General features: G+C 33.9%; 1 protein-coding gene across 5 annotated transcripts in view; it reads right to left on the reverse strand.

Moving 5' to 3' along the window:
- LOC118273360 (dual specificity calcium/calmodulin-dependent 3',5'-cyclic nucleotide phosphodiesterase 1) overlaps nt 1–16788 on the reverse strand; it is a 531383-nt gene extending 514595 nt beyond the window's left edge. For 2 of the 5 annotated variants that reach the window (XM_035590291.2, XM_050693916.1), the window contains exon 1: nt 16401–16788. In XM_035590291.2, the coding sequence (XP_035446184.1) occupies nt 16401–16425 (25 nt within the window). In that variant the 5' untranslated portion in view covers nt 16426–16788. The remainder of the gene's footprint in view (nt 1–16400) is intronic. The other 3 variants (XM_035590293.2, XM_035590292.2, XM_035590290.2) reach the window with 2 other exon arrangements.
- Between the last annotated feature and the right edge of the window lie 8248 nt (nt 16789–25036).

Here is a 25036-nt window from a genome sequence, read left to right on the forward strand (position 1 = left end):
TTAATGATTATTCAGGAATTTGTTTAAAATAATAAATAATAGATTTTATTTTAGGATCCGTAGGTACATGAATGTTATATCTAGGTATTAGTAGACGGGAGATGCTGGGTAGTTGCTTAGTTGGTTTACTGAGGACCCCGGTTCGGAAAGCAGGAGAAGGAACGGAGTGGTTTTTAGTTTGATACGCCTCTCGCCTCGCCCAAGGCGAGAGGTCATTGGATGATTTTATCTACCCAAATAAAAAGGTATTGGTTGAATTAATTTACAGTTATATTTATTAGTTTATTCCACTCATTTATCTGAACAATTATTAAAGAGAAAAAACACTGTTCATTTTTTAAATATATATCATACTACAAAAACTTTTGTATTTTTTTGTTGATATTGAAATATCAACTGTAATAAAATAATAGCATTTTTTTCTTTTTTAAAACTAATGGCCCAAACTGATTGAAAACTAAATTCAATAAAAAACATTTTGCATTCATTTTTCATGGGCTTTTACATTTGCATACTTGATTGATTGATGAATAAATGTGATGGCCACGGGCGATACCCATGTGAAACCCATCCGAATTGTCGCCCCGGCTGGATCGCGTGAATAAATCGCGCGACCTTTCAAATGTTTGGAATTTAGAAGATAAATAAATTGTATGGTATATTTTTTGGGATCAATATTGATTAATTTATGGTTCTTGTGTACCTACACAAGAATTTACAAACAAACGAAAAGATCGATCAGCTCATTGGCGACTAATTAACGTCACTGATGGCTACCCACAGTCGGAGACACCAGAAGTCCCTGTCGTGAAAAGAAAGATGGATTAAATAATTTGAGAATTTATGTTGTCTTAATATTTTTTTTATTATATCTATCATGATACGTAATTAACTAAAAATCACGGTTAACTCGGCTGCGTGCTGCTCATCATGAAGATTCGATTTGTGACTCGAAACTAGTAAAGATTTTCTCTGTTAATGAACGTGATTATTAGTTAAGCCTTAATCTTTATTAAATTTGATTTAGGTGGCCTTTTCAAGTCAAAAACTCCTTAATCAAACTAAAAATTCTCAGCCCAAACTCTCTCAACCACAGCTGTATTAAAAATTTTCCAAATTCTTCACCATCACAAAAAACGAAACAAAAATATACGTACAGTCGAAATATCGATACTTTTTATACCCGACTGATTCAGAATCCTACTTGAGATAAATGACGCAGAAATAGATACCTCCGAACAGTGGTTCTCAGATATATTTGAGCCGCGGCCCGTGACATAAATATTTGATTTGTACGTGCACGCCAGAGGTTCATATCTATTACTGCTTCATATCTGTAGGGTTAAACTCGTGAAAAAGGTTAAGACCTCTTTGTTTCTTATTGTTATTGTGTTGTTATTTTGTGTTGAAGAGTATATTATTACAGAAGGGTTTTTGCGAAGTCATCGTTCAAATGCCTCGTTTTTGTTTATTACAATTGCTGAGCAAGGGGTTATGCAGTCCGGAGCTGAGAACTACCTAACGTGGGTTTACCGGGGCTCTGGTTCGGAAAACAGGAGTAGGAACGGAGTGGTTTTTAGCCAGTAAGTCTGACACTCCCTCTTGCCCCGCCCAAGGCGAGAAAAGTCTTGGGATGATGTTCTCCCCCAAAATAGGGGTCTTGGGTATAAATTGCCACACATCATACACGATTTAGGTTTCAATACTTGGACTATAAATATATTCACATGAAATTAAAGTTACACCTTATTGAAGAAAAATAGTTTCATTTCTATTTGTAGAAACTTTTCGAAAATCCACTGTATTATACTTATAATATTTTTTGGAATCAAACAATAACATGTTATAAGTTAATAACATAACGATACCTGTTATAATAATCGTTGTATATTAATAATGGACGTAATAACAGATAGTCAATACCGAAAGTAGTTTAATATTGAATGTGTCACCTGTTTGCGGTAACATGTTGTGGGCATACAATAATTAAAGGTCATGTGATGCTTTGCATAATTATTGACGGATAACCAATAGAGGATTTGGCACTTTCATTAATTATAACAGTTTCGGAGCCGGCAATTTTGGTTTGCAGTTTGGATTAGGTGATTTTCTATATTGAAATGTCAGTATAGATTTAAATGATTAGGTTAAAATACAATGAAATTAAACGAAAGTTAATTTCACGTTCGCATTAATTTCGAACAACTTCACCACATTATAATATTCAACCTTATTATATCTATCTACTAGCTTCTGCCAGCGGCTTCGCCCGCATTTCCGTGGGATAAAAAGTATCCTATCACCCAAGTCAGCTTATACCTTGTCTGTATACAGAACTTCATCAAATTAAAATGGACAGTAGTTTCAACGTGATTGACGGACAAACATCTAAACAACTAAACAGTCACATTTATTACATGTATAGTTCTAAAAAGGTTTGCCAATTATAACACAAGTTCCATTCAAAATAAGAACAATTTGTCTGAAAGCAGACAGCAAATGAAGCAGTACCGAGTTAAACCCTAAAAAGTAAAAACTGATTGCATTTAAAGATTGTGGGAATTGTTTTTTTAGGTTCTGTTGAAAGAGTACTGTTTACCCACTACGAATTACGGGAGGGTATGGTAGTAGCCCAGCCGGTAATTTGTTATCGGTGCCAAGAAAAACACGCGAGGGCTGCTCTGCTTCAAATGAAAAACCCGGTAACAGTTTCTCACTTGGAATGACTTACTTATACTTAATCTTTCTTACAAACAAAAGGCGGATTTTTCTACTACTGCATACATACGGACTGTCTTAAAATGGTCTCATATGTATATTAATTACTTTGTTCCGCTGAATATTTAATTCGCCTACTCTTTGTCATAAGGTGAAACTATTTTTAGCTCAACTAGATTAAAAATTAACAATAGCTACGAGCGAACATTTTCAATTTTATTTGTATGTTAGTTGTTTAGTTATTTTATAGTATTGCTTGATAATTTAATTTACAGGTTTACAGGGGGTAAAGGGGGGACCGGCTTGAAAAGTAGGAGTAAGAACGGTGTGGTTTTTAGTCAATAAGAGTCTGACACTCCCTTCCGCCTCATCCAAAGCGGGAGAAGTCATAGGATAATTATTATTTACCCCTCAAAAAAAAACATAATCATAACTAGAATGAAAACAATGATACCAAAAAATTGTAAGTAGCTATTCTATACAAAAATATTTATAACCCTAAAGTTCACCGAATATAAAAGTCAAACTTTCAATTGAAAACCGAATTTAACAAAAAAAAAGCATACAAAAGCAAATGTAATTAACAAAACGTGTTATGGATTTTAACAATTTTATAGCCTATCTAATGGGATGCCACTCAAAATGTTTTTTGTAAGCACAGTTCAATTTACCTTTTAATGGAAAAATGCAATGTAACCAGGAAATAGACTAAAAGAATAATAGATTCGGCTCTTAATAAGAGGTATATTGATAATGGATCCAGTGACCAGGAAGTTATTGGGGAATCAATTATCATGGCGCGGACATGTGAGCCAGTAATGAAGGATATAAGGAAAGTCTTTGTGTGAATGTAGGTAAAATATATCTATGTGAAAAAAGAGCAACGAATTTTGGGAACGGACACTAAGCTTATGAGTTAAATGAGCATTTCTGTACTACGATATGTTTATTCAACTCTGCTGCAATAAGTGTGGTAAATGTTTACTTTGAAACTTTAAAGAATGTCATGTGATTGGCTGGTTATTATTGTCCCTTAAAGGGTTTGGGTCGGCTTATCCCGTAACTCTGTCAGTAGGTATAGGTATGTATAAAATATGTATTTATTCAATAACTATTTTTATCAATTAAGTAAACAAGTTTACTCTTTGTATTTTTGGGATTCGTTTTGGCTTCAAAGTCAAAGCATTTATTTCAATTAATCCTAAATTAGGCACTTTCAAAACGTCAAATAGAATTGTCCGTCAGTCTGTCTGTCAGTGAAGCTAGGCGCTCGTTCCGAAGAGTTGCTTCGAATGGAGAAGAACGAGCAAGAAACTCCATCGTTACTCTTTTAAAAAAAATGATTTTTACAGTATCTCTGATACATTATCTTGCTATCTATACTTCGCAACACGATTATTTGTGTGAAGCAAAATAGAACTATTATCATGTTACATTGGTTTCAAAATTGCACCATAAGCATTACAAATTGCCATCAACCATTCTTGTATCCTTTCCAAAAACACACACAGGTGAAACAATTTTAAATTCACTTTGCAATATCAGCTAAGAATTACGAGTAGTCAGCAGCACTTAATCCAAACGGATTCATTTCCAATTTCGCCTGGAACCTTCTACGGATGTGATGCTCAAATTGATTGGAAAAAAGTAGTTTTTAATAAAATGCTGAGTAACGATCTAATTACTATGGATCATTTTGAATTAAGTTTGTTTTAGCGTAAAAGAAAAAAACGACCTTGGTTTCGAACTGCATTTTTATTGTGTCTTAATTTGCTAGTTAAAGATAGGTACTTAAACATCGTCAGAGTCGCGGGGAGTCAGTGGACGCAGGTGGCGGCTTGTCGTTCTACGTGGAGGACTAAGGGGGAGGCCTTTGTTCAGCTGTGGACGTCTCTCGGATGATGATAATGATGATGAAATAGGTACGTAAATAAAAATATGCTACTCCAGGTACCCCATTTCTTTACTTATTAAATACCAACACCTTCTGTTTACAGAGTAGGAAGTATAGTAAATATTCAGTTCAGTTTTAGGCTTATACAGTCGCCAATACCATGTTAACCAACGATTTTAATAATACAGTAACTGCCGCACTCAGAGTCATTTAATGATTACTTAAACTATTCCTTAGTAACGATTTTGTATCGAAAACAATTGCTAAGGGCTGGGTTAAGTAACCATTAAATGACTCTGAGTACGGCGGTTATAACTTAAGATTTAAATAAAATATGCGAGAATTTTTAGGAGAAATAACTTCACTCGATTATCTAGCATTAAAATATTGGTAAAAACAATTTATTCATTCTATCTACATATCCACGTCCACCCATCCTATTCCAAACATATAATAATATTTTGAATAGACAAAGATGTCATGTTATAGACTCGCCCTATGATTACTATCATATTTTATCATAGTTTATCACTATTGTTATCACTAATACAATAAAAACACTGTTTGACCTTGATTTCACCCTCACTAATGTACAATATTGCTAAAATAACTTTATAAAAGTGTGTTTATTTTATTGATTGTAGTTGTATCAGTTTTGTTGTTGTTAACAACGGAGAACCTGTAATATTTTATACTCGCTTAGAATTATTGCATACAGTAAAATTATTAAAATGTGAACATTAAATCTTATGTAGTATGATATATTTCATAACGTCAATACAAGGAAGTCGGGTAAAAAACTGTAAGCACGTTGTCAGCATGCAAACGGCGCGCTTACAGCTTTTTTTTATCGTTTCCAAAACAAAAATATACAATATATCTTGTTATAGATTTGTCATCGTACCTGTATAACAATAATAAAAACACTGAACTAATTTGCATTAACCGGTTCAGACATTTCAAAACTTTTCTAAAAGAAATATCCCATAAAAAATCCTAGCATTTGACCAACAGCTAAGCATCTTCCACAAAAACCTAGTAATCAAGAGATGGAAAGAATATGGCCGCTCTATACAACTTAGCGGTGTTATTTATGAGGGACCAACAATTCATACTCTCCTATTGTCTTCAGTATTTTAGCGCAAAATGTAGCGGCCTATGTTTCCTATACATTAACATAAGAACAAAAACTCTGTATCGTAATTCTCGTGAAATATATTAAACTAACTACTGCCTCGCGGATTCACTAGCATTGCTCGGCTCTTATTAATTGTAGCCTGATGCGTTATAGCCTATAGCTTTTCTCAATAAATAGACTATCCAACGAAAAAATATGTTTTCCAATAATATTATATTATATATAATTTCCAACAATAATCCAACGAAACAAACAAACTGTTCAGTTTTATACATTAGTGTAGATGTAGATAACATATGTATAGCGAGTTACACATGACTAATTTTCAAAATAACTTAACCAATTTCAAGCCGCGCTGCGGGCTCATACTCATCAGCGCAACACAAGACACGTAATAGATAAGATAAGTAGAACTTCCTTTAACAGTTACGTGGGTAAGCTGTTACATAAAGTATTGCTTTCATTATAATTGACCGCTTCTTGAAATTTTAAATATTTGACTTTGACTTTAAACATCATCAATAAAAACCTAGTAATCATGGGAAGAGTATGGCGGTTGTATATAGCTTACCAGCATTATTTATGATGGAGGAACAATTCTATTGTGTTCCATTGTCTTCACAATTCTTGCGCAAAGTGTAGCGGACTATGTTTCCTGAGATAAAGCAACGATCGCGTTTTCTCATTTACCAAGAATTGTTTGTCTGTTTGGTGTAACAGCTGAAGTGTTTAGTTTGGACGTATTGTGTTTTTTTTTTAGTTTTGTGTGTTGATTAGAAGAATTGGTTTTGTCTTGTTATAATGTACGCGAAAACACATAATGCGATGGTTTACGTTGCATTAATACGTCAAACTTTTAGTTTATCGTAGATTACATAGTTTATCGTACAATGAAATTAACCAAACTTCTAATAATAAGGTAGTAGATACAGAAAGAAAATAATAAATCGGAGTAGTACGTCAGTTAAATCATAAAAAAATATTAGATATGTATTTTTTTAAGTAATCAATATTTATATAAAACGAAATAAAAGTTTAAAAGAGGGACCTAACTGTGTCATGATACTCTATAAAATGTAGTAAATCGAAACGACACACGGTATTCCAAATCAATATTTTATCGGTAGTAAGTAAATCTTAAAATAACATGTGTACACATGTTATTCTATTAATATGCTCTATTACTTAAATCAATGTACCTGTTAGACTATAAAACAAAAATTACAATACTACCCTATTTACACGTAAAAAAAAAATGTGTATCATTATTATTCAAATAAAAACATTACCTCTTCCATTTGCAAAAACATCAAAAAGAATATAGTAGTAATTGCATTTTCCATGTCAGTTGACACAAATGACCCATATTCCCCGTACACACACACACACATCTTCAGGTAGACGACCCGGTGCCACTGATGTGTGACTGATGGATTCAATTTATCTTAGTTCGTATCCTGAGTGTCCACCTACTGGATATGCCTTAATTTTCGTCATGATTCGTCGTCGAACCGCTTTTCTGTACTCAGCCTTATATTGAGGTGTTTCTGTAAATGGTATTGATTTGTAGTTATTATTACCTAATTTTTATACCTCGAAAAAGAAAGTGTGGATGACCATATATAACTGACTTGTTGGTCGAGTGGTCACAAGTGCGACTGCCGTCCATGGCATCTCGGGTTCGATTTCCGGGTTGGCCAAAGTATTACTACGCTTTTTTCGGTTTTTCGAAAATCTCAGTAGTAGCACGGAGCCTGGAATTGTGCCCCGTATATGGCAATAGGCTCACCACTTATTACATGGGACTTATAATGTATAGTGTACATTGTATAGCGGCATTATGTGCCGTAATGTGCACCTCTGCCTACCCCTTCGGGGATAAAAGGCGTGACGTTGTGTTGTGTTGTTATTACCTAATTTATAACTCAAAAGGAAAGCGTAGATGACAATGTATAAACATCACTATTCGCCTGTTAAATAAATGTATTACTTCTTTCTAATAGGGAACAAAAATATCGTCATACACAGGACCCAATTCCATACACAAACACTACTTAATAACGGAAAAATACAAGAGATAATAATATTAGCTACATTGTCTTGTGTCCATTCAGAATTAAATAACCACTAATTAAGTGAGGGAAATTGCTATTGTACCGTCGCGTGAGACGTCACCTAAGTTAGCTCAGACACAATAGTCCACATAATTACTGAAAGCTAGTAACGTTGTCTTAATCTAAATTAAAGTACTTCGTTTATTTGAAATATCATTCTTATTATAATATACAAAACGTTCAATTTGGGTTAAGTTAATATTTTACGTGCAATTATTGAAATGCCGTTTTGAAATTTGATTACTTACATAGGAATCAATCCATTAAGTGTAATTTTAGGCACTCGTATTTTCCGGAGCTGCGGACTACCCAGTAGGTTACCAGCTCGAAAAGAAGAAGTAGGAACGGAATGGTTAAAGGCACTCGTATTTTATTGATTTTATTCCAATTTTGTATATTTTCCTCCAATCTATACATATAATAAAATCGTAGAAAAGTGCTGTCTGTACATTGAAAATAAAAATAAAAAAAATAGCAGGGGTTATTGTTATGTCGATGTCGAACCCAAAAATGTAATTAACTTTTTTTTGTCTGTTTGTCTGTTTGTCTGTTTGTCTGTTTGTCTGTTTGTCTGTTTGTCTGTTCGTCTGTGCGCGCTAATCTCAGAAACGGCTGATCCGAGTTGGATGCGGTTTTCACGAATATATTGTGGGATGCTTAAATTTACATTTAGTGTTTGTTTCATGTCAATCGGTTCATAAATAAAAAAGTTATGTCAAATTAAAGAATCACGTCGAACATTCTATGCTTATACCATTAATCTCCGCAACTATTTGACGGATTTGGTTGAAATTTGGTACAGATATAGTTTAGAACCTTAGAAAGGACATAGATATATTTTTATTTCAAAAATCAAAAAATAAAATAAAAATAAAATAAAATAAAAATAAAAATAAAAATAAAAATAAAAATAAAATAAAATAAAAATAAAAATAAAATAAAAATAAAATAAAAATAAAATAAAAATAAAATAAAAATAAAATAAAAATAAAATAAAAATAAAATAAAAATAAAATAAAAATAAAAATAAAATAAAAATAAAAATAAAATAAAATAAAAATAAAATAAAAATAAAATAAAAATAAAATAAAAATCAGAAGAAAAAATAAAAAATAAAAGAAGTCAGCAGAAGAGGAAGGAGGAGAGTTATAAATTAATAATTAGTAGGGGGCAATGAGCACCGTTTTTCCTGCGGGTCGCGGGACGCGATGCTCATTTTCACCGGGTCAAACCCGAGAAGGAGAGACCTCCCCACCGAAAATAAAAATAAAATAAAAATAAAATAAAAATAAAATAAAAATAAAATAAAAATAAAATAAAAATAAAAATAAAATAAAAATAAAATAAAAATAAAATAAAAATAAAATAAAAATAAAATAAAAATAAAATAAAAATAAAATAAAAATAAAATAAAAATAAAATAAAAATAAAATAAAAATAAAATAAAAATAAAATAAAAATAAAATAAAAATAAAATAAAAATAAAATAAAAATAAAATAAAAATAAAATAAAAATAAAATAAAAATAAAATAAAAATAAAATAAAAATAAAATAAAAATAAAATAAAAATAAAATAAAAATAAAATAAAAATAAAATAAAAATAAAATAAAAATAAAATAAAAATAAAATAAAAATAAAATAAAAATAAAATAAAAATAAAATAAAAATAAAAAAAATAAAATAAAAAATAAATTTATTCCGGACATACAGCGCCATCTATTGTTCAATTTCGTACTTATAGTACGGAATTGAACAATGTCGGGCTGTTCCTATACTCCGTAGATAGATGGCGTTGATCGCGCAATGGTGTAATTACAATTGTTCAGTTCATGTTATTGTTTTAATTCATTGGAAATTTGTTTTTACAAAATAGTAAAAAGCAATGAAAAATATAACATAATACAACTTTTAGTACAAAGAAAACGCTCTAACGGAGTATAGATAATTCTATGTCGATCGTGACACGACTTCGGTTCATGTTATTGTTTTAATTCATCGAAAAAAGTTAACAAATAGTAAAAAGGTATGAAAAAAATTATATCAATATAATTAAACTTTTAGTACAAAGAAAATGCCCGAACGGAGTATAAATAAATAATCCAAGTTGTCTTTATCCTCGATAGATGGCGTTGGGAGCGAAATAGATTGCGCTATGGTTTTGTTACAATTATTTGGTTGGGTATCGGCCGAGCGCTTCGGTACTATTGTAGAAAATGTGTATTATATTATCAGTCGTATGATTATTTGTCTGTAGTGGTCCTGCTGTTTCGTATATTCTAAATTGATTTCGTTGTATTTGTCAATTAATAAGTTTATTTGTTGGGTTTTCCTGGTTTTCTGGTTAAACTTTTTAACGTAGGTTTAGTTTGATATCGATTATTAGTAGTTACTGTAGTTAGTTTTTTTAATAAAATTGTAAGTCTAATTTATAAATTAATTAGATTAGATTTAAGTCGTTTCTTTTAAATTATTTAGTTTAAGCTTGGTTATTATAGCATAAAGGATAGGTTCTAATATAATTTCTTTTTTAATTGTTATAAATTCGTAATTCGTAGCTTTCTTTAGTTTTAAGTTAGTTTTCATCTTAAGTTCGGAAAGATTATAATATTTCTTTAGTTAAAGTCCGTTTTTAAACTATTTTTTCAATGCCCTAAGTGAGTATACATCTATTAAAATCTAACGCAGAGCTCATTATGTTGATTTTTGAAGAGTTCCCTGGAATATCTTCCACATCTCATTTTTGAAGAGATCCCGCGAGATCGGGAACTATGTGGTTAAAACCAAAAATTTGCCGGAAGTCACTATTCCACGCGAACGAAGTCGCGGGCAAAAGCTAGTTGTGGTATTAAAAATCTTCTCTGTTGTGGTGGCTCGGAGGTTTAAGACGCCCGCTTCTCATGCATGAGAAGCATTGGATCCTACCAACGGCAAGTACCAATGTGACTTTTTCCGAGTTATATGTACTTCCTAAGATTATTTAGACATCACCGACAAGTGGTGAAGGTTAACATCGTGAGAAAACCTGGACATAATTTTTAACTATAAGTTTGAAATCGCCAACCCATATTGAGCAAGCGTGGCGATTAATACTCAATTTTTTTTCGTGTGAGAAGACGCCTTTGGCCGCTCAGGGTCGGTTCATATCTGAACATACGTCGCGTATTATCGGTCGCGTAACGCCAGAACAGATAAATGTAAAGAAAATCACTTGACTGTTCACACTGGACCGATGATACGTTAGTGCAACCGTTGACTTACTTTACGTCAGACCCTTAAAATAATATGCTGATGATAATGATGTTATATTGATTGAAACTGTCCTGAAAAGTCAAGACCAGTCTTTGTTTTTCTTTGATATTAACATTCTTCAACGTCAATATGGGTCTTTATTTAATTTGTGTTATATTAAGACAAATGAAAATCACATTACACAAATGACTGGACATGTCCACGTGGGGGAAGCCAAAAAAATTACTAAGACTGTCGGTAGTTGTTTCGGTCTGCGGTCTGTCTACCCACTGATGTTTATTACATGTACTTAGTGGAGGTTACATGTTAAACCCTCTTATAACTAAATTAGAACCAAAATTATATAAGCTATAATACATGTATTTAATGGTTATCATTATCATAATAACAGTTCTGTATAATGTAATCACATAACTAATATTTCAATCTTATTAATATTATAAATGCAAATGTTTATGAGTTTGTGTACATCCTATTACTCAATCACGTCAAAATTTGGAACAAGGGTAGATTATTATTGTCTGGAATAACAGATAAGGCACTTTTTATCCCACGGAACTGCGAGCGAAGCCGCTGGCAGAACCTAGTTACATAAGATGCGAAGGTATTATGAGACAACTATCATCAAAACATAAAATGACTTTGAACAAGTTCAAAATAATTCAGGTACAAACTCTATACTAAAGCGAAAGCATGTCAGTCTCGCAGTCCGACACGAAGCTGATTCAATTGTTGGAGGCTCGCATTTGCCAGCATTAGCACAAAATTTAAAAAGTAGTAACTTTATATCGTGGAAATGGAAAATAGATGTTTGTTATATTTTTCAAGATGGAACAAGATGCAATTATTTGCAACTAATGTTATCTACAAGTTCATAAATATGGTGCTACATATATACCTAAGAAACCATGTTAGATTTTAATAAAGAAAAATAAAACCAGACTTTTGTCTATGTACTATTTAAGTTATTACGGTTGCTGTGGCAGAAAGGTTCTCAAGTGGAGGCCGCATACCGGCAAGCCAGTGTAGGACGTCGACAAGGTGGACGAATGACCTGATTAAGGTCGCATGGACTCGCTGGATGCAGGTCGTTTCCAACAGGAGTATCTGAAAGTCATTGGGGGATGCCTATGTTCAACGGTAGACGTCCTGTGGCTAATTATGATGATGAGTATTTAAGTACCTACTTCAAAATAAAACTCGCATAAGAATTAGTGAAATTCATGATTAGCAGGTAGGTAATAACGTCAATTTTGATTAAATAGCTGCGAGATTTGCAGACTACCTGGCGGATTTACCGAGGATACGACTCGAAAAGCAGGAGTAGGAACGGGGTTGTTTTAAGTCAGTAACAGTTTGACACTCTCTCTCGCCTCGCCCAGGGCGGGATAATCATTGGATGATTGTCACACTTTAAAAAATGTATCAAGTTTATTTATAGAACAAAAAAGTTTGCTGACATTATCATCTCACATTCCATCTCTCTCTATCTCCTCAAAATTTTGTGCAAGAGCACGCGAATCGATCTCGCAATAATATTATTGTATTTCTATCGAAAACGAATTTACGATGTCAGTGATATCGGTATCATTGCATTTTTCATCTTCGATTTATGGCAGACAGCTCAAAATTGCTTGCAGCAGAATTATTGCAGATTTATTGGTGGTGTAAACGGTTTTAGTGGCGGATAACATGTTGCAAACGTCATTTCCGAATGAGATTTCTATAGAATTAGTTGTATATTGTTTATAATTAAAGTGAAAATCTATCGTAGCCAGATGTGGTCTGTTTTATGAACGTTATGATGGTTGATATCAGATAATATCTACTTTAATTTATTATGTTATCGGCTTACTCACGTAACTGTTTGACGAGGAACTCGACTAGTTTCAAGTCACGCTAGAAGCTCATATTCAGTAGCTACTGAGTAGCAGCGCGAACATCGCTGCGTCATGTGTCACGGAATGCTGCTCATATAGTATATGAACCTCTAGCATGACTTGAAACTAGTCGAGTTCTCCGTCAAACAGTAAAGCGAGTAAGCCGATAACATGATAATTAATTCAGTATGTATTTTGTTATACTTTTTCTGATTGTGTTTTTAAAACCCACACCACCAAATCGGGTACAACAAACCTTTTCATTAAATAGTATAATTTTGACATCAATTTTTCATCATGATAGAGGACCTACTACTATCTAAAATTATAACCAAACCTTTATTCAGCGATCATGTTTCCAAATATATCACAAAAATAGTAAATCCTGTTACCGATAAACGGATTTAAGTTAATAGAATAAATTAATGAGCTTAAAACGACATAAACACAACGGTAACCTAAAAATGACATGAACCAAAACTTTTTGAGTAAAATCCATCATCTATCAGAATTTGTCTCTCAAATTTAATAATCCAAGTAATATCCAGACGTATAGGCGAGGATTAACCCGAATCAAATTTATAACTGAAATCGGTAGGTTCCCACAGAAACGATACCCAATTAATCGAGTTATCATCAGATTAACTCGACTTGAAACCCTTTTGTCTTGTTTAGTTTGAAAACCCTTTCGGTGATAGGGTCATATTATATTTGATAGTTATGAATAGTTATTAATCTTTAGTATTTGTCATGGTTTTCAAATGTGGCAGCTGGGATTGTAGTTTTGTGTCTGAAGGTTACTTGGACTTAGGGGCTTTTTGCTTTGTATATTTCATTCACATTCATTCATTTATGTAATTTTTTGACATTCAATCAGTATTACAACTAATAATGATTACTTAGTTACAAAATTATTCTGCATTGTTTTCAGTATTTCGAAAAATTTTCATTAGCACGGTGTCTGGAATTGTGTCCGATATATGGCAATAGGCTCATCCCCTATTACATGGGACATAATACAAATAGTGAAAAATGGGTGTATATTGTACACGAGGCACTTCTACTTATCGCTTCGGGGATGAAGGGCGTGACGATACGTTACTTGGTTAGCACAGAGCCTGGGCAACATCCTGAAACGCAAAGTCGTAAGTTCGGTTCTGACACGAAACACAAATGCCTTGACATTACGAACAGCCGACCACTAAAAGCTATACATATTTCTTCAATTTCACATCTAAACAAAAACCCTACAAAAATAAGCAACAAAAAGAAACACGAATAACTTGCAAAATTAACCCTGTTATTACTGTTATTATAAAAGCAAGAACCATCCGGAATCCTTGTACAAACGGAGCTGATGCTGTTCAAACTTTAAAACGGCCTAAATCTAAATCTTTCAAGTACCCTCGAGTCCGCTCCATACTTTATTTGTATTTACAAAGTACTCGACGGGTGCATTATATACAAGTTGGGACGGAATTTTATAAGGGTTAAACTTGGCTCTTGATGAATTGCTGTAAAATGTATACGGTACTGAAATGTTGAGTGAGGTTAGGAGTGACGTTTCTATTGTGATGCCGACTTGTTATTAAAGTGTTGTCGTTTTGTTGTAGTGTTTCAATATTGTACTCTACTTTAATTAGGCACTAACTGCCGTACTCAGAGACATTTAATGATTACTTAAACTATTCCTTAGTAACGATTTTGTACCGAAAATAATTGCTAAGGATTGGGTTAAGTAACCATTAATTGGTTCTGAGTACGGCAGTTAATTTCTGTGCACTAAATTTTTTATGAAATTTTTTCATGTAAAATGTTTTCGTTTATTATACTCTTTGCAACTAGTAGCGTGGTTTCACCCCGTTCTGCTGGGCTTCTATTGATCGTGGCGTGATATTTTATTTGTTTAGTCCATATAACCTTCCTCGAAAAATGGACTATGCACACAAAATTATTTTTTCAAATCGGACTGATAACCCTGAAGATTAATCGGGTTCAACATACACATAAACTCACAAACTTTCGCATTTATAATATTAGTAGAATTTTAACCTTTACCTTACATTACTTAAAGCTTAATTTATTCGTTTATTACAACACTATTGTAAGTATGTATTTATAACCTCATTCCCCTAAATATTACATTTGATGACATAAAACCAGCACCTCATATAACTTTACAATCTCTTTAAGGCTTCCTTAACCACCAAAAGGGAGACAGCAGGTAGACTTATAAAAAACCAAATTAAACCCGTTCTACCAACCCTCAGGGATCAATGAGCAATTTTACGAGGATTGGTGAGGTAACAGCCAAACAGCTCTTTGGATCAAACGTTTTACAGGTCACTGTTATGTGACTCCCACATGAATCGTAAATGCCAAGCTATAACTTATAAACGAGCTGATGAATTGACAACTTTTCACCTTTAAATGTTCTAAAGAAGAAATCTATTTTGGGTAATGAACCTGTTCAGTCGAGCATGTTAAGGCTTGTCAATGGACTGTGTTAACTCATCACCCACCCCTAAAATTATACCTACTTTACAATACACATTACATTACATATTTATACCTTACACCCAAAGATTTTTTTTTATTATTCCCGAAATTTTATAGTTCAATTTTAATTTATAACTATTATTAAGGGTGTAGAAAGTACCTAGTAATGTCGACTTGAACTATTTCGCTAAAGAGTCTTTGCTACTGTTTTCTTAGTAAAAAAGTGATATGACCGGCTGTTGTAGTTTTTCTTTTCCATTTGTCTTGAAATTTAAGTAATTGAATATCAAAATAATGACTTCAATCAAACGTTACAAACTAAAGTACATTTTTTTATATCTTTATTTATTTAAATAGGGTTTGATTAGACATAATAATGCCACCCTCATAGGCATTAAAGTACATAGTGTAAGTGCATCATTATCTGAAACGTAAAACCCATGTTAAACTATATTCCTACAATTTTCAAACTATTTAGACTAAATCTACGACACAAAAAGACTCATAAAGTTTATTAAAAAAAAGGTTTCCTATTAGCATATCCATCATTCCATTGTTGTCCTAAATTCTACTTAAGCCAGTGCTTCTATTACTCTCTTAGCAGATAAAGCAAGGACTAACGCGTAGTCAATGAAGCGGCCTAAATTCATCTTTTGAAGCCCTAAGGACGGCATTAGAGAAACCTCTCTATAATTTTATGATATTATTAGTGGTATGCTAAAGTTGTAATAAATTAATGTAAGTAATTTTAAATATGTTCCTTGTTTTTTGACAAGGAATTTAATTATGAAATGTTTACAAAGTTATTTAATTAAACGCATGAAGTTTGAAGTATTAGTCATGATGGAGAAATATTACAATTTATGCGTGTTTAACATTTTTTTGTTGTTTTAATGCTCCACTAACCTGGCATAGCTGAGTATCTCCTCATTCTTGAAACTGCAACCGAAGCCGGCTCAGGACCTGAAGATCATCAGCAGACAACAGCCACACGGAGACACACACACAGCACTACACACCTGCGTCTAATAACAACACCAATCAATTACAGAAATATACGACAAACTTTTAAAGGGAAAAAAATAAATTAATCAAAAAAATCTGGGATAGGGACGAAAAAAGGGATCCTCGGGGACTCTTCAAAAAATAATCAGAAACACTCGTTAAACATTTTTCCTCTCACAAAAATATTATTTTCAAATCGCGCGTAAGTTGTGCACGTGCGCGCGACTTTCCCCCACAACTCGGCAGCGGACCGTATCGTAGGCGATCGTCTGAGCTTCTGGGCGGGCGGGAAGGATAGGGCGGCTGGTACGCTGGGCGGCGGCGGCGGCGCGACGCGGCCGCCCTAGGCGCGCCCGATACCAGGCGATCAGAACACGCGAGGAGATAGCATAACACGTGCGTCGGGACGCACTGCGCATGCCCGGCTACTGTCAGGGAAAGCTCAAGAAAAGCTACGAGAGAGAACGGGACAGCGATACTCTAAAAATAGGGGTTGAAAAGAGACGGTAATAGAGCTAATTTTGGAAGCGCCAAGCAGTCTGAAAAGTTAGCTGAGATTTGTGTGTATGTGTGTGTATGTGTACTAGTGTGATTCGGTTCAGTAAGTTTCAGGTGAAAGTTACGTGTTGGAGTGTACATGTGAACTGTGATTGAATAATGGCTTGAAGAAATATTCAGTAAGCAAAACTTTCTTGAAATAGGCACGTACTCTGAAATAAATCTAACTTAATAGTGATAGGTTTCAAATTTCCTTGTAGCAATACTCTACATAACAATACGAGTACCGTACCAACTTAATTATTTATTCATACAAAACAAACCTTTCTCTACATTTACTAGGAGTATTTTAAATCCAAAACGCGTTCTTTTAGTCAAATCATCATCGCATTCTCGCGCTACTTAACTACTAAGTATAATGCACTAAAGTTTGTAGTAACAAATCAGTTCACGTAAACATAGTAATCAGTGCATATATTAAAAACTGATAACAATATCACCTCCTTCACAACATACACTCTGTGTCACCATTTTGATAATACAATAACTAAATTAATCGTGCATTCACATCTTACCTATATTAATCGTTAGTATCTAGACTGTTTTAAAAATGTTTTTTTAGTAAACATTAAAACATCAAATTCACTTTAGTTCTACTATGCACCTCAATATTTTGTGACATAAAACGCTGATATTTTAATTTCTCTCCCTTTTCCTACTTATTACGTGCGCTTTACGTACATCGGGTCACACAATTCCATTTTGTTATAGAATATTTTTTAAATTTTATATTGGAAAGGATTATTCTGGTTTTTTTTAAATACACCATGTAAATATTTCGTCACTTACAATGTAATAAGAATTTCAGCACATTATTTTCTGATGTAGCAGTTAACTAAGTTTACAGGCGGCGTGTATTTTATTTAAATACTTAGATAACAAATAAAGTGCTTAATATAAATTAATACGTATTATGATGAGTGAATAAATGTATACTATAAGGATACACAATACGTTATCATTATAATATCAAAGTAAACTTTACTATACAACTTTAATGTAACTAATTCTTTATACAACTTAAGTAATCTGACTATATTATAATTTCAAAGTTGAACACGTGAAATACTTCAGAATTATTTATTAATGTTCTAACTTTCTCAAGTACGTACGTACACTTGAACTCGGAACTGTCTGTAACAGGTGTCCAATAAGTCCTCACGCACACATTGGAAATACTTGTAACACGCACCGAACGTGAAACGAACATCCTTTGGATTTATACTATCCTGGTATTGTTAACCTTATTCCTGAAATTTCAAGGAAATCTGTGCCAAGGTAGTTTGGTTTTGTATGTCATCGGTTGGTTTGTAGTGATTAGGAGATTATAATTATTTTGTTTAATATTGTGATTAATCGTAATTATTAACGAAATAGGTTTAAAAATTAGTGAAAAATTATTTCAAGTAATTTTTGTTAATTAGGTAAAGAATAATAATTATGATACAAAATCACTTAATATGATGACTTTATTTTTTGGAGGTTACATTAATTATTAATTAAAAAAAGAAACAAAATATAACCTAAAAAAATCTAAAACAAACTTCCAATTCGGTGGCATAGTTTTCAATATAAATCCGCTTGAACGTAATCTGTCAAAGGCGTTCAGGCTTTGAAAAGCATTTTGTTTCAGCATTTTCAGGTTCGCTTCAACATGACAACCGACTGACAGTGACGGGCTCTCGTCCATTACGTCACAAAAGTCACTTCGAGCCCCGAAAGTACCAGGCGAACAGAATACACGAAGAGTTTGAAATATCAGGTGCGAAAATAGAACGCGCTCCCACGTTAGACGAAAATAGTCCGCGTTTAGCCGCCGGATTTTAAATTTAGAATTATCGTCGCTTGATTAACTCGACTCATTTTGGAATGTTAGTGGAATGGATTCTTAATTTGAATTTGTAAAATGCTTTTTTTATTGATGATAAAATTTTATAGGTAAGTGTATTTTTTCAGACAGGTAGGTTTTATTTTTATTCCTTTTTTTACGTATAGAAAGTAAAATGTATAATGATTATAAGATTTACATTTTTATAAATAAAAATAAATACTTAAATAATCGTATTGAATCAAAGTTACAAGATTTGTAATATAAGATTTTCCAGAACTTTAAGCTTTTCCTCTGTCGCTAATGCCATCTATGAAAGGACTTAAAAGTAAAGCATACATACCTCCTCTCATAATATTTAACATAGCACTGTTGGAATGGTATTAAAAATAATTAAGAAATTCGTCAGAACTAATCAATTAATATCATTCAATCGAAATAATAGTAGTGATATCGTAAGATAATTACTTTAAAACATTGTACATCAACGCCATCTATGAAAGTTAGATGGAACTTTTACACCCATTACTAGTTCAAACGGTAGCAGAACAATGTTTGACACTTAATGGCGCTAGTGCAGTCGTTCATAGAGCCAGTTAGGCAGTTGTCCCACCAACGGCGAGTGAACGACTAACTATGGGCTATTTTCTCGCTCAAGAAACGTACAATAGATATACTTTCCGTGTAAACAAAAGAGATGCATATACAAATAGTTGATCGCTGACTGTTCACACTGCCGGCGAGTGCTCGCTTCACTTGTTTGTTTTTGTTTTCACTCGTTTTCACTCGTTTCTAGTTCTAGCTCTACTCGTTACTCGTTCATCGTTGCCGGTGGGACAACTGCCTTACATAATGTCACCCATTCATTCTCCAAAGGAGTAAGCAGGCAACATGCAACTGCGAATGTCGAGGAAGGTGTCTCAGGTTTTGGTACTCAGTTTCTGAGTTTCGATATTACCATCTACATAAATATTTAGTTTTCGATAATCTCGCCGCTCGAGTAATCACCGGCGTAATTTAATTACCGAGCAAAGGGTAATGGACTTGATACCTGGGTCAGGTAAATGGATTATTGAATTTGTTGGTTTATTGTATATTCTTTGTATACGGAATCTTAGAAGTATGGAGTCAGGAAACGAACTCAGTGTATCGCTGCTAGTTAGTTACACCAAAGTGTGGGAGAGCCATGTTACGGTCTAACTAACTAGAAGCCGGCTCGACCGGAGTGATACCACGGCTTCACAGAAAACCGGCGTGAAACAACACATGTGTTGTGTTTCGTCGTGTGAGTAGGGTTACCAGAGGCCCAACTACCCCCTTCCCAATCCCCGATTCCCCAACAACCCTTAAATTCCTTACCCCTAAAAGGCCGGCAACGCACTTGTAACGCTTCTGGTGTTTCAGGTGTCCATGGGCGACGGCGATTGCTTACCATCATGCGATCGGACTGTTCGTTTACCGACTTATATCATTGAAAAAATACAAAATGACTGTCCAAAACTTCCAAAATATCTTTATACAATATACTGACATTAAACCTTAACACTTAGACACAGCACAAATAAGGCAGCAGACACAATACATAATACACTTAATTAACTAAATAACAAAGTTATGGTAGAACGTATCGCCGTCTGCCCTTTCGTTCGCGGAAGTGTTGCAAGGCCGAGTGCACACGAAATGTCACGCCCTCGTCCACCTGTTGTGTGTACTATCCTTTTTGTGACGTTTACATTACTTAATTATGGGTTTTTCTTTGGTAGTTCCTTTTGTTCCTTTTATAAGGGAGGTAATAATGGCGTTTTGATTGAAAATGTCAGTTGAACTCGATTCGGATAGTCACTTGCGGCAATATAATGTAGTAGCGACCCTACTTGTAATATCCGGAGCGGCGGACTACCGCGACTAGCAGGTTTACCGGGGCTTAAGCTCGAAAAGCAAGAGTAGGAACGGGGTGGATTTTAATGAGTAAGATTCTGTCACTCCCTCTCGCATCATCCAAGGCAAAAGAAATCATTAGATGATTCCCCCCCCCCTCTTAATATTCCTTACTTGTAATAAGTGCAAGTATATGCTTATATTCTTCAAACGTGTATAAACAGATTTACAATGAAAAATAGAAGAAAGAAGAAAATAAACCAGTTGGTTATTGGTACTGGTGACCTTCACAAGACCTTGCACAATATAACTTAAGTCGTGCTTAATGAAATCTACTGCTGGAATATTATGGGCCTGGAATATGGACCTCCTCTACATGAAAGGGATTTCCCATTATATCCAGGCGGGTTGAAGAACCTAGTTCCTAGTTCTTATTAAAAACTTTGAAATGGCCAATCCGTATTAAGTAAACGTGGTGATTAAGGCTCAATCCTTCTCCATGCGAGAGACTTTTGGTCAGCAGTGGCCACTTAAAGGCTGTTGATGTGATATGAAAGATTAAGTTAAGCTAACCTTTAAAGGCTGAGTGATTTATTTCTTAGTTATTTACAACAATTGAAGTTTGACATTTTGATCCAATATGGATTGGTCAAGTTGAGTCAATTTTGTATTTAATTATTTAAGATATGTAACTAGATAAATTGGTATGACTAATAGTCTGATAATAATAATGGTTATTGCTGAGCTTGGCACCTTGGGTCACGTATGGATTTACTTAAACATCTGTTAAAATTTTCCCTTTAGTTCACATGAGAAGCGTCCTATTGAAATTTTAATATTATTAAGTTTAATTTATGGTACACGTGATGTTTCCAACAGATCTAAACTATAAGCAATCCTTAGCAATAAAACTATGCCTACAATGTAATTAACTTAATTAATAAATTAGCTGTGCGTTAGAAAAAAAGCCGCTCCGTATAAGGAAGAAAATGCGAGCTACGCATAGTTATCATAAACTAGTTATTAGAGTAAAACATTTAAAATATCTTGACGTAATTTATCAATGCTCGGCAATTTGTCATTGAAACAAAATGGCGTCAGCTTTAATACTTAATTGAAATGTCACAAGATTACTAGAGGTTCTGTTTAGAAGTTCAGAATCTAGTTTATAGAGTTTTTTGGTCAATATGTTCTCACAGGTGGTCCTAAGTGTGTATACGACACTGATTTAGAAAAGTTATGTACTTTTTTAAGAGGAGAAAATTATCCAATGCCTTCTCTCGCCTTGAGTGAGGCGAGCTTGTGTCATTACTGACTAAAACCACCCAGTTCCTACTCCTGCTCTTCGAGCCGGAGCCCCGATAAACCCACTAGGTAGACCGCAGCTCCGGATCAGGCATCAGCCCTACTTGGCCCCATCTGTGATGTGCCGTATGCACATTTCTGAAAGTTATGTAATTAACCTTCAATTTTAGTATTTTTTGGAAGCGCGTAGGTTGTCAAATGTCTGTTACAATTCCAGATTCTATTATTTTCTCAATGGTTATATATTAGTAGATATATTATGCTCAACACTTAATGGGACCCAAGTCCTCGTACTTTGCTGTCACTTTAGCTAGTGTACCTTTAAAAATAATTTATACTCGTTTATAGTACCGACTCTATCACAAACTGGCCAGTATTTAGTAAGCCATTAAAACATAGCCCCATAGCTAACTGCCGCAGACTAAATCGATAAAATTCTAATTATTCCTTATTCTTAAATGTCACTTGATTTTTAATTATTATTTTATTACAGAATAAATGACTCGAGTCATAAATAACTAGTGTAGAGTAGTGGCAAAAAGTCTGAGTAATTAATTTCCTTAATTAAATTCGGCAGTTTGGTGGTCTTACGTGTAATTGAAAATTAAAAGTCGAAGGTTTGATTATCTTGTAGTTTGTACCAATTGTGGACTTTTTAATACACAATTTTAAAGTGTGGGAGAGCCATGCTTCGGCACGAATGGGCTGGCTCGACCGGAGTGATACCACGGCCTCACAGAAAACCAACGTGAAACAACGCTTGCGTTGTGTGAATGAGGTTACCGGAGGCCCAATTATCCCCCTTCCTAATCTTCCCAATCCCCGATTCCCCAACAACCCTTAAATTCCTAACCCCCAAAAGGCCAGCAACACACTTGTAACGCCTCTGGTGTTTCGGGTGTCCATGGGCGGCGGCGGCGATTGCTTACCATCAGGTGATCCGTCTGCTCGTTTACCGGCTTATACCATAAAAAACACATTTCCATCTGAGCCAATTCATCCGATCCACAGTGATACTAGGACGATCAAGAAGATAGAAAAGCATCAGTCTTATCTATCTATTATCTTTCCTAGGTAGCTAGAATAAGCTAATTATTAGGTATAAGCCTTGACTAGAGGCTAAATAGAAATAAAATTACTATAATTTGACAACACTACAAATCTGTTGTGGAATTAAAAAGTTATCATGGCCAAGATACGAAATAATTGATGTGGCTGTGGTCAATAAACAATGCTATGTCATTCAAATTAAAGGGCAAATTCGTGTGAACCAGCTCATTAGATTCGGTTTAGATAAAAATCTATTGACAGGAGTTTTTACTGGACATTGTATTGTATGCTTAAATATTTCGTAGGTAAACATTTTATTTTTCTTAAAACTTTTGATCTCCTATTATTGACTTATGATTTATATTTACAGCAATAGATAGATTATTTTTGCTTACTCAAGAGATCAAATTAGACTGGTAGCTAATTTCAATTCGAATCAGCTTAGTCATTTCTAACATTGGAATTTACCCTTTAGTAATTAAATTAATTGCTAAATGTCATTTATTTTTAATGTTCTAATTAATTCCTGAAATTGTTTAATAGGCACTAATTTATCAACGTTTATGCTATCCTTCTTTGATTTAAATAAAACTTTATAATTCTTTGTTAATCTATGATTATGTTAGATGTTTGGTTAGAATGAACTGGAAACTATAATCATTTTATTTGGTCTACATTCAAAACAGGTAAATTATTTTTTTTTAACTCGACAATGCTTCAAGTGTGGGAGATCCACGCTTCGGCACGACCGGCTGGCTCAACCGGAGCGATACCACAGCCTCACTGTAAACAGACGTGAAACAACGCTCGCGTTGTGTGAGGTTACCGGAGACTATTATTACTCCCTTCCCAATCCCCGATTTCCCAACAACCCTTAAATTCCTCAACCCCAAAAGATCGGCTTAATGCAATGGCTGGTGTGTCACGTGTCCATGGGCGCCAGCGATTGCTTACTATTAAGTGACAGGACAACTTGTTTAGCGGCTAATATCATAAAAAAATCATGATGTTATTAAAAAAATAGTAACTTCAAACATAACCCACTCTCAAATCTAACTAAGATTCAGACTTTGATATTTGTCTGCAAACCCAAAAAAACCTTTCCAAGATTAAATCACACACAATTATCCACCTACTAGTCTGCCCAAAAACTAAAAAAAAAGTTGCAATAAGACCTAAAAGTGACATTACAAGGATAAACCAAGACTTTGACCCTCGACCGTAGCGAACTTCTGAATCACCGTGACCATTCTCTTCACGCCAATTATAATACAAAAAACAAGTAAAAATAGACTCTATTACCTAACCTTATTAGTTAGTGCAAAGATCTTTAACTTAGAACAAAAAATATAGGCAGAAAGTTAAATTTTAAAACGTTCTTATTGTTGCTTAAGGCTGCTTTTCCATTAAAGATGTGCTATGTTAAGTTGCTGTGGATGCGTTTGGTATCCACCAATCATATTCATTGATACACTTAGCTTATCACTGGTGGAAACGGACTCAGCTTATATGGAAAGATGCGTGCTTTGGATGATTTGCCTACTATCAATATATCGCATACTCAAACTGCGCATCTTCCTCGCACAGCTACTTTGCGGCGGCGCATCTTCGTAGCACAGCTACATAGCTTAGTATCACTGAAAACGGTCATGTTACCTCAATAAAATATTTATTCCTTCTGTATAATTTTTACTGCGTGGTCTAAACAAACAAAGAGTCTGGTACGATGTAGCGGCCTTGGTAGCTGCGTGCGCGCAATGATTTCGATCTTATTCGACAAAGTACCGTCAGCAGGTATAAGAAAGTAAAACTACTTATTTATAGAAAACTATTTATATATTTCGTGATTGAAATAGAAGTGTACCTAAAATTAACTCATGGTTTTATTGAGGCTTTAGTCCAACTTACTGATTTTAAT

Source organism: Spodoptera frugiperda, chromosome 1 (assembly GCF_023101765.2).
Source record: "Spodoptera frugiperda isolate SF20-4 chromosome 1, AGI-APGP_CSIRO_Sfru_2.0, whole genome shotgun sequence".
NCBI classification, from domain to species: Eukaryota; Metazoa; Arthropoda; class Insecta; order Lepidoptera; family Noctuidae; genus Spodoptera; species Spodoptera frugiperda.